Source organism: Prenolepis imparis, unplaced genomic scaffold, assembly GCF_030444845.1.
Source record: "Prenolepis imparis isolate NDT839.2.m4 unplaced genomic scaffold, iyPreImpa1.0 SCAF_18, whole genome shotgun sequence".
Classification (NCBI taxonomy): domain Eukaryota; kingdom Metazoa; phylum Arthropoda; class Insecta; order Hymenoptera; family Formicidae; genus Prenolepis; species Prenolepis imparis.
The window spans coordinates 455,659-466,813 of NW_028141176.1; the positions used below are offsets into that span (position 1 = coordinate 455,659).

General features: G+C 49.2%; 2 protein-coding genes across 2 annotated transcripts; both read right to left on the minus strand.

Annotated features, from left to right (window-relative positions):
* Nucleotides 1-671: 671 nt before the first annotated feature.
* Nucleotides 672-1,037, minus strand: LOC145946689 (uncharacterized). Its single transcript, XM_083056447.1, has one exon. The coding sequence runs from the start codon at nucleotides 1,035-1,037 to the stop codon at nucleotides 672-674; it is 366 nt and encodes a 121-aa protein (XP_082912573.1).
* A 2,788-nt stretch (nucleotides 1,038-3,825) lies between these two features.
* Nucleotides 3,826-4,422, minus strand: LOC145946690 (uncharacterized). Its single transcript, XM_083056448.1, has one exon. The coding sequence runs from the start codon at nucleotides 4,420-4,422 to the stop codon at nucleotides 3,826-3,828; it is 597 nt and encodes a 198-aa protein (XP_082912574.1).
* Nucleotides 4,423-11,155: the final 6,733 nt, after the last annotated feature.

An 11,155-nucleotide genomic window follows, 5' to 3' on the forward strand; every position in this document is an offset into this window, starting at 1 on the left:
GTCCTCTCCATCTCGGACACCTTCTCGCGCCCTCTCCGCCTCCTTCTTCTGCATCATAACAATTTTGCAGAAGGAGGAGACTGCCTTCCACTCCTCCCCCTTCAGCATCTGCCCAACTATGTTGGGCAGATGCAAGTCTCTCCCTATACAATCCACCAGGACTCCGCGCTCCTCTGCCCAAGCTGGGCAGAATTCTAATTTATGCTGCGCGGAGTCCCGGTCTTCCTCGCAATGGTGGCACTGTGCCGTGCGTTCCTTCCCTATTTTACATAGGAATTCACCGAAACACCCATGTCCGGTGAACACCTGTGTGGAATGATGTCCCGCCGTGAGACCTCTCCATCCATTCCTCTAACTTTGGTCTCACGGCCCCGACGACTCTGTGCCCCGAGTTGGTGTGGGGCACATTTGATAGGTACTCATCGAACTTCCCTATCATTTGTCGCCGGGCTTGGAGCCTTAGTATGCCCTTAACCCTGGCCATTATCTGCACCCCCCACCCACGGAGCTCGCGCTGCCGCCGGTATACTCCGGCGTGCATATCAGCGACGAGCTCCATGGGAGGCATGCCGGCCAGGGTTATGGCCGCCGCATGCGACACGGTCCTATACCCGCGGACGACGCGAATGGCCACCCTACGTTGGACACGCCTTAGCGTGTCTTTAATGTGTTTAGTGGCCATCCGCCCAGACTGGCGCTCCGTAGAGCGCCACAGAGTTGACCGTATTCGCGTAAAGGCGGCGCACCCGATCATCTGGTCCTCTCAAATTTCGTAGTAGACGGCTCGAGGCCGTCGCCACCCTGTCTACCTTAGTTGCCAGATGATCGAAGTGATCTCTGAAACTCCAAGTTCCGTCCAGCAAGAATCCCAAGTATTTGATATTGGGACCCAGCCGGACGGGGACACCATCCACTTGGACATGGGCCATCGGAGGTTTTCCCTTCCTTCTGTTGTGGAATAAGGCCGCCTCGGTCTTCCGAGGGGCCACTCCGAGATCCATGCCCTTTATAGAACGCACGGCACATGCCACCGCCATCTCCGCCAATGCTTTGGCTTCCCCCCAGTCTCTTCCCCCGGCCAGTATTAAAGTGTCGTCTGCGTAGCAGACGACTTTACAGCCGGGGGGGAGGGCAGACCTCAATACGCGGTCGTATGCGAGGTCCCATAGCAAGGGGCCCAATACTGACCCCTGCGGGACGCCGCAATACATCTCCCTCAAGCAGTGGGTACCGCTTTTGTCATGGTACCCCCCCTAGGCCCCTATTCTGGAAGTAGGACCCAATGACCCCCACAAGATAATCAGGGACGCGATGGTACTCCATGACCTTTCCCCAGGGGAGAGTGTCGAATGCGTTGACTATATCCAACGATACAGCCACCAACACCCCCCCCCCTCTTCAGTCACGGACTCCACGAAGGACCTGACTTTTAGAATAGCATCCGTTGTCGAGCGTCCCTCGCGGAATCCGAACTGGTCCTCGTGGAGGTCGGGCCCCACCTCCCTAAGATGCCGGACAAGGCGGTCGGTTACTATCCTCTCTAATAGTTTCCCCGCCTCGTCCAGCAAACATATGGCCTGTATGCCGAGGGAGTTCCCGCAGGCCTGCCCCCCTTTGGGATGAGGACCAGATTGGCCCTCTCCTAGATTGGGGGGAAATGTCCTTCCTTAAGGCATCTCGTAAAGAGATGCCGCATGAACCCGGATAGATGGTCCAGAGCTATAACCCAGACCCTGCCGGGAACACCGTCCGGGCCGGGGGCTTTGTTACTCCTTGCCCTTAGCCTCTTGGTGATCCCGGCAATCTCGTCCCCTGTCACCTCAAGGTCCTCGTTCCACCCGATGGGCCCCCTTGAATTGAAATTCTTCGGGATCCCTCGGGAATAGCGTCGAAACTATATCTCCGAGGACCTGAGGATCCAGGGACTTCGTCACTGAGGGCGCCCAATGTCTTAGCTTCTTCATCACAAGCATATATGGGCGCCCCCAAGGGTCTGAGTTTAGGGAGAGCAACTGCTCCTCCCATGTTTCGGACTTGGCCCGCCGTATCGCCGAGCTGAGCTCGTACTTGGCGTGCCTGTACAGCTCAAGTGTCTCGGCGATTCTCTCGGCGTTGCCGCGCCTCCTGCTCCTAGTAAAGCAGCGTCTGGTTTGGACCGCTCTGCGGCGCAACTCCGCAATTTCTGCGGTCCACCAGTACGCTGCGTTGCGCGGTATGGACTTGACTCGGGGCATCGCGATATTGCACGCATCCTCCATGATTTCCCCGAGCCAGTCCACTTGGCCATCCGTATCTTCTGGCACCTCTGTACCAGGCCAGGTCGCCGAGAGAATGGCGGCCCTTAGTCTATCCGGGTCCAGTTTTTTCAGGGCCCATCGCTTCTTTGGTCGCGGCTCTGTCCCCCCTTGGGGCCGGTCAAGCACCCTCTGGCGGGTGACGTTGTGACCGGACGATGGGTCTTCAGAGTTCGGGAGTTATGTTGTTAGGTAGTTTTCCTACCTTTAACACGGTCGCCAGTCCGTTTCTCTACACCACGGACAAGATCTCTGGATCCCCGGAATGAGAACCCCTTCACCAGATGAGTACCGCTGCTGCTTAGTCTACCTGGTCCACAGACAGGACCTCTGGATCCCCAGGATGAGAACCCCTGTTCCAGATGATCACCACTGCTACTTAGTTTACCTTGTCTCCAGACAAGACCTTTGGATCCCCAGGATGAGAACCCCTTCTCTAGATGAGCACCTTTACTGCTTCACTGCTCGCTGTTACTGCGTAGCTTCCTTTGTCCGAGACAAAGGCACAAGATGACGTCATCCAACTGTCACCTTTGTTCGTCATATGCAATGACGCAACACTCGCGTCACACGCTTTGTTAATAATTAATCGTATTAATTATTGTTTCAGGAATCACCAGGATGTGGCAGCTTCCCGTTTATGCGTCAGGAACTGTCCAGGATTCACCGAAGACGTCTCCACGCACAGGATTTCGTTGATGGATAAATGAACGGGCACTCGTTTTATATTATAAATATAAAATATTTATTTAAAATTAATATAAACTATATCTCTCCCGTCACATCCAAAATCAAAATAAAATATCTGCGTACAAATAAAATAAAAATTCTATGGTTGATTGCACGACTGACTCATGCATCCGTACACGGCGGTGGTCGCGAGAGCAAGAGCCACGATCCCTCTCTCGGCTCTCCTTATATAGACGTGAGCCCCCACTCCGCATGATGGCGAGCTCCCTGCGCCTCCTACAATCACGCATACGCGTCTTACACTCTAAATACATATTATATTGTTCGCGCTTATCATATATAACCGCTAACAGTTTAATAAATGCTTAATTATACCGCAATTAATTAAAGATTAAATAAGAACTAAATATAATATGCTTGTCCTCCGCAATGGTAAGTACCATTTATGGTAAGTCCCAGTGTCGGTAAACTTACTGACTGTGCTCGGTCGGTAAGTCGGTAAGTTTTTTGGGTTGACTTTACAGTCGGTCACTTATCGTCCGTCGGTAAGTTGTCAGACTCGACTTGTAAAGTCTTTTCCCTCAGGTCGGTTAGTTACCGACCGTCGGCTGTCGGTAACTTATTATCTCCTGTCACTCATTTACCTCAGAAGAAGTCCGCAGCGGCTGACCTCTTCCCCAGGTCCCGGATCTGGTCTGTCGGGACCCCTTCGGCCGTCTTCACTTCTTTAGACGGGCTCGGCGGCTGCTTGGCTGGCTCTTTGCTTGCTGTAGCTGTGGCCATCCTTCTCAGCCTAACTTCCGGCTGCAACGTCCACCTTCATCCTTATGTAAAGGTGGTCTTACAGGGTTTCCTCATCCTCCACCCGCCATTCGCTTATTTTGTTGGTCGCAGTTGGGGAAGCCCACGTCAGATCTATGATGGACTCCCCCTGCGGCCTAACGAGGGTGCTTCTCGTGCCTGTGTTTATCAGACACAGGCCGAGCGCCGCCGCCCAGTCCTCCAGGACTCTGCCCCTTCTGTCGGTGCGGCGGGAGCCCCAACGCGCAGACTTTGCGTTGAAGTATCCCGCCACTATTATTGGACAGGGCAGCCTGCCTCTCACAAAGGCAACTATTTCGTCCAGCGACTGTTCGCATTGGGCAGAGTCCATATTCGGGGACAGATAACACGCCACGACCACGATGGGCCCCCAGTCTACCGCTACGTAGACTGCTCCTTCTCCCAATTTATTGCAGGGAGGTGAACCGTTCACCTCCCTCCATGTGATTGCAACCGAGCTGTTACCGTTGGCCGCCCAGCACGGGTGGCTGTCCGGCACTCGGTAAGGCTCGGATGCGATCCCGATACCACATCCCCACTCCAGGAGGGTTTGCATGAATAAATCCTGCGCCCCCCTGGAGTGGTTCAGATTGGCTTGGAGGAGGCTGTTGTTCATGATTACATTTACTCAGCCTCCTCCATGACCACTTCTCTCAGTGGCTCCGGCTGTGCCGGAGCCGCTTTTACTGCTGCTGCTGCTACTGCCGCATCTGCTCCTTTTGGTGGAGCCCCCCTTGATCTCAACTTTCGCTGGGGCTTGGGGGGCTCATCCTCCACTACCTCCATTTGTTCCGGGGGGGACTTGTCCCCTCCAGATCCCGTCTTTTTTTACGGCGGCGCAACTTTAGCACCGCCGTTTGTGTTGGAGCCAGCACTGCCACCCTTAGATTTCTTCTTTGTGTGGCAGCTGTCCCCACCTACACGGTGGTTCGCCGGCAGACCCTGTTCTGCACAATGGGGGCATCTAGTCTAAGCGGTGCACCCACTGGCCTTATGGCCCGGTGCACCGCAGTTGTAGCAGGCCCCCCTCCGGTCTATAGTGCTTGTGCAGGCCGCCTGCACGTGTCCACGCTGTAAGCAGCGATGACATTGCAGGGGCCTTGCTTTCAGGGTGTCTACCGGCGCGACCACCCATCCTACCTGTACTTTGACAATGGCGGCCACTTTGTTGGCCGCCACCAGCGGGCACTGAACCCACTATGGTCCCCATAGATTTGGGGGGGAATTTAATTTCCACCGCCTTGACCTCGGAGGTTTGGCACCCTCCGAGTTTGGCAATCTCTGCCACCACTTCCTCTGTGGTGGCAGATTCGTCTAGGCCGCAGACCCTGAGTTCGCCCCTCTTGGCAGGGCGCGCGACCTTTACCCCCTCCCTATCCTTCAGCACCTCGCACAATTTTTCGGCGAATAGTTCCGCCTTTGTGACCTTAACCTGCCCTGGTATTTCGTATACCAGGGAACCAGTGACTGCCCGGCGGACCTTGACGCTGTCGATCTTAAGCTCCTTCAGGTCTATAGCCTGACGAGCATAGCTGATGGTATCTGAGTATTGCCCCTCTGGGCACGTAATCGTCACCGCCGCCGTCCTAGGGGTCGCCCTCTTTCTTCCAGTGCCGGCCTTCTGGACTGCCTTCCCCTTCACACTCTGGTTCAGAGGGGGGGAGGCTTGGGTCCTGCCGGTCACTTTGGGAGAATTGGCGGGCTGGGTGTTGTTCGCCCGCTGTTCCCTTTTCTCCTTCCTGCCGACTACCTTCGTCCAGGCATCCTGCCCTTGCGAAGGCGGCTGAAGGATAGGAGGGGCTTGTTTAGACGACGCCCCTAGTTGCTGTGATTTGCGGGTCACTGCATCTCCTTTCCTGGCGGTGTTGGCGGTTGTTGCTGTCGCTGCCGCTGCCTGGCGTTCCTTTGGTTGGGCCGGCTTTCCCTTCCCTTTTTTCAGAACCTCATCCTTGGTTGGCCGCACTGGGCCCACGGCCTTATTTGCGGTGGGCTGCGGTCCTCCTTGTGGTGGAGGTTTTTTCTTCTTTCCCCCCTCTGGTGGCCGTACAGGGACCACGGCTTTGGTCGTGGCGTACTGCGGGCCGCTTGGGGGGAGGCCTTTCCCTCTTGAGGGAGAGGTTGATCCTGCGGAGCCAGTTCATCCCTTCCCAGTCTACTCCTTCGGTCCAGAAGTCTTTCTATTTTGAAGGAGAGCGCGTCGTATGCTCGACGGCTCTCCTCTGTGTTGACCCCCGGCGGGTATATCTTTCCCAGCTCGCGCGAGACTCCCTTGATAGGGGGTCTTTGCACTGGGGCCTGAGTGTGGGTGTTATCCCTCTCCTCCTCCACCTCCATCTCCATGTCCTGTACGTCAGGCATGTCCTGTACGTCAGGCATGAGGTTGAAATAAGGTTTTACCCTCATTTCAACTTCCCTCGCAACCGGTCTCGCTTCCTCTATGATCTGAAGCTGCGCCTTCTCTGCGGGCTGAGGTTGCGCTTTCTTAGCGCCTCCTGCCCTTCTCCCCTTCATCTCTAGTATCCCTTTCTCTCTGTTATGAAGGCGGAGGTTTTCGACCCTTAGTTCCCTGATTTGTTTCCTAAGGGTCTCTATCTCGTTCTCCCCTTCTGCCATTATACCCTCCGCCTCTGTGCTCGGGGCACGCACGGACAGGGTATGCAGTGCCGCCTGCAATGTGCATGCGGCCTCCCCAATTTCCTTGCGCACGGTCCCCTCCATGTTGCGGAATCTCACCGCTATTTGTTTAAGGACCGTGGCGCAGTCCATACATTGGGATGATATGTCCAATACCGGGGCATCCCTCATCACCTCCAGGCGTGCAGCGACCTTAAGCTTCAGTCGCTTCCACGCCTGGCTGTCAGTGGGCGGAGCGGTGGGATCAAACATGCCGCGCTCCTCCTCCAGCTCCCTCTTTTGGTCCTCCTCGGCCTTTCGCGCCTTAAGGCGTTCATAATCTCCGGTGGTGTTCGACCCTCCTTGTTTTCGCTTCTTTGGAAGCGACTCCTCCATTGTCTCAGGCATGTAGTCCTCTAAGGTGGCCACATGCCTGAGCGGCGCCAGGTCCTTTTCTTGCAGGCCCGAAGGGCCTGGTCTCGCCTCTGCGTCCTCCCGCCTTAGACATACGGAGACCTCTCTAATCTCCGTAACGCGAGGCATTGTGGGCAGGGGGCCTGGTTTGGTCCTCTGCACCACCCCTCCTCCCTCCATTTTTGTAGTGTTTCTTGTTGCGACAGACTTCATCATAGTTCATCCCACTGTCCCGCTGCGGCTCCGTCCCCTAGGGTATACCCCCAAGTGGTGCCCCGAAACGTGACCGGCCACACCCCATGGCCGGGCCCCAAGTTCCCCCGGGGAGGGGACATACGTGTCGTGATGCCTATCCACCGATTAACTAAGAGCATTGACCCTTGAGGCGTTCAAAACAGAGCTACACACAGAGTTCGACACCGAGGGCAAATTCGATGCCGATGGTATACGTCTTACAGTACTCTTAGATTTGTTTGTGTTTTCCGTATGCCCGCCGCCTTACGAGTCAACATGTGGGGGGGAACTCATATCTGACATCTTCTCCCGACGGCAACAATGTTGGAGGTGCGCATGCGCACCCTGCTCCGATCGGCGAGGCAAGGCCAATTATCAAGAAATTCCAACGGTATGAAAAAATAGAAAATGAGTGAATACCTCCTAAAAACCAGTAGACCCTTATCGAACAAGTAGGAGAAATGCAAGCGCAAGAGCTTAGCGATCCGTGCACTGTAAAAGAATATGCCCCGAGGGGCAGAAAACAGCAGAAATATCCGAATAATCACAGAGCGATAATAAGCACGTCTGAATCATACTCACAGAAAGAAAACGGGGCGAGAGAGAGAGAGAGAGAAAGAGAAAGTCCGAATCGATTGAGATATACTGACAATGAGATACGTTTCTTTGAGAGAATTTATGTCGTAATTAATCGTAATTATCATTGTAATTGTAATTATCTTATAATATCTTATCATCGTATACATTATAATTATAATTGAAGGAGTCCACATTTTTTGAAAATAAATTCAAGAATATTAATATTTTATTTTATCGCTTTATAATTTTGCATTTTTTGCCATTTTTAAGTTTTGAAAGAAGGGTGAATTTGATTTACAACAAATTATATTTTATAAAGGCGTATTAATTATTTTTTTAAATAAAAAAACGGATACTTTTTTTAGCTGCATATATAAAAAATTTAATGAGATTAAAGATACAATTTAATACAAGTCAGAACACATCATATAATTGTAATATAACTTTGTTGAAAAATCGATATGTATATATCTTATTTAAATAATCGCGAGAAATGTTTATAACTTTTGTTTGGACACGATCCGTTCGCTAGATATAATTTAGAAATAAGTATCCCCGATCGTACGTCTACTTTCCCTTTACGTAATTACTCATCGTTATTACTTCGTTCGTAAAATTATTCTATTTCAATGTAACAACTCTAATCATGTTTGTAACAAAGGGTCGACTTGCGAGCGATCGTCTATCTCTGTCAAAACAATCGCGCCGATCATGACAACATGGCATAAGCCACACAAGTCAATGCTCCGCCTAACAATAGGTCACGTGCTCAATTTCGGCGAATTACAATAACACGATAGCATCTCGAGATCTCGCGCGTCAACTCGATGAAGACGATACTGCTCCGAATTCTCAAAGCCTCACTTGATCGACACAAGTCTGCCGAGTTTCACCGATTCACTAAAAATATAAAGTATGAATTTGTATCTACGTTATAATTCAATAAACTCTGTTGTTGCAACTGATTCTGTTCCTTAACGACCGAGCCTTCTGAAAAGGCTGTACTAGCCGCCGTCGGAACTATTCTATCGCAGCTATACTTCACCAGTTTCCGAACAACTTTAATTTTTTTTTAACTTTTTCAAAATTATGAATATAAATGTCAATAGAGGAGCACTTGTTTATATTTTTATATTATTATTATATCAATATATTATATCAATGTTTAATATTTATAATTATTTAATAATATTTTCATACTATTAATACTATTAACATTATTATTAATATTATTATATTATTTATTAATCATTATGTTTATACATATAAACATAATAAGTAATAAATAATATAATAATGTATAACATAATATCTTTATGTGATTTAATTATTAATAGAATAAATGCACTCGGTCACATTTCTTAAAGGAGAAAAAGAAAAGTACGACGGATCGATATTGGAGCGAACGAGAGACAGCGCGATCCGCGGTGTCCGTATAGCTTTCTCACTCGCACTCCCTTCATTCGAGCGTCGAGTGAGTGAGATAGCTATTGGACACCACTAGCAGTCATCACGTCTTGCATTGCTTTCTCTCTCGATCGTGCGATGTACGAAAGAGATGCAATATCGGAGTACCTCCTACTACTTTTTCTTTCGCTCCTTGATCTCCGACGCGCTTCAAGCGACACGTATTTTCGCGCTATGTATGTGTGCGTATGACTTTCGGCTGTCATACACGTATTCACACATCAAACGCCGGACCGCCGAACACCATTTCTGACGGTGCGTGTACACGCGCACCAGTGAAAAATTAAAAAGGCCTGTATTTGTGTCTGTAGAAGTTTTTCATTTCGCTAGACTATCTTTTCTAATGTTTCTATATGCGCGATTGTTGTATTTATTATTTTTATTTGGTTTTTTATCGCGTGCTGTACCGTTTGCTGATTATTTTTGAATAATTATAATTGCTCATTTATCTGTTCTTCATCGTCTGCGTCCATTGTTCCGAATAGTGCTTTCGCGATTGATCCTATCCCGTTTATTAATCCCCGGCGTTTGTTAGTCGGTGGTCTGTATACGGTCTGAATTTGTGTCATGAGACTTTTCAAATATTTAGCCTCTCTTTTTGCGATGCTCTCGAAACTAGTGCAGGCGTCTTGTTGGTACTGTACATGGAACTTCAGTGTGTCACATTTCAGCTGGTGTTGCTGTCTGTATCCTTCGATTTTTACCTTTGAATTAATTCCTCCATGTTTAATTTTATTACGAGTTTCCAGGTCTCTTTGGTATGATGTAATCGTCCAATTTTTTCAAAATGTAGGCCTGGGTTATGGTTGAATTCTTCTAGGTCATATGGGCGCTCCGTGTCATATGGCCTTGCGAATACCTTGCTGTTCCAGCAAGTAAGCATCCTGTAATCGAGTGTTTCATTTTATTTTGCATCGTTGAGGGGAGTATTGGTAAATGTTTATGCTTCAACAAATTGCTTGAGCTTGTTTACGTGTATACGTATTATCTTTCTCCCCTTTTTAATTGTATAATTCACATCGGAATTCTTTTCGAGTATTGTATACGGTCCGGTCCATAGAGATTCGAGTTTTTTTGAACGTCCTCGTCGTAGCGTCTCGTGATGGACCAGTACCTTGTCGCCTACTCTAAACTACGTTATTTTGGTGTCCTTGTCGTAATATTTTTTGGCCTTAATTTTTTCATATTTGAGATGTTCTCTCGCCCGTTGATTTGAAGCCCGTATTCTTTCTCTTAGTTCCTGCGCATAGTCATCATAGTTATACGTTGGCTTCGGAGGTTTCGTCAGTGCTATCGGTAGTTCTGCTTGATGTCCATAAATCAATTCGAAAGATGTGTATCCTGTTGCTGTATGCGGTGTCGTATTATACGTAAACATCGCGTATGATGCCCATTCATCCCAGTCAGTTTGATCTTCATTAATATATTGTCGTAAGTATTCAGCCAGCGTGCGATGTGATCGTTCTAACGCGCCATTACTTTCAGGGTGGTATGCAGTTGTCTGTATTTTATTTATTTTTAGCAACTTGCATGTATTTTTGAAAATTTCGCTGAGAAAATTTGTACCCTGATCCGTTAGAATTTTTTCTGGAATTCCATGTTTAAGAATGATTCTGGTGACGAATTCCTTGCTGATCGTATTCGCTTCTTGATTTGGGATTGGTATCGCGTCGCTATATTTTGTTTAGGCTGTCTTGGAATGTCAGCAGATATTTGTTTCCTTCCGTTGTCACGGTCAGTGGTCCGACTATATCTAAAGCACATTTTTCGAATGGCCTAGTGGGCGTATCGGTGATTACTAAAGGCATTTTTATTTTTCTTGATAATTTATTTTTCAGGCACATTTTGCTATATATTTTTCCACGTCTTTAGTTATTCCTGGCCAGTTGTGATTTAGACGAATCCTTTTTATCGTACGCTCGACTCCTTGATGTCCTCCTAGGGGTGCATCATGGTATTCATGCAATATTTATTTCTTTTCTTCCTCTGTGTAAATTTTCTCATCGTCGGCGCTTGCTTCGTCCTTTTCTATCGCGTGTATT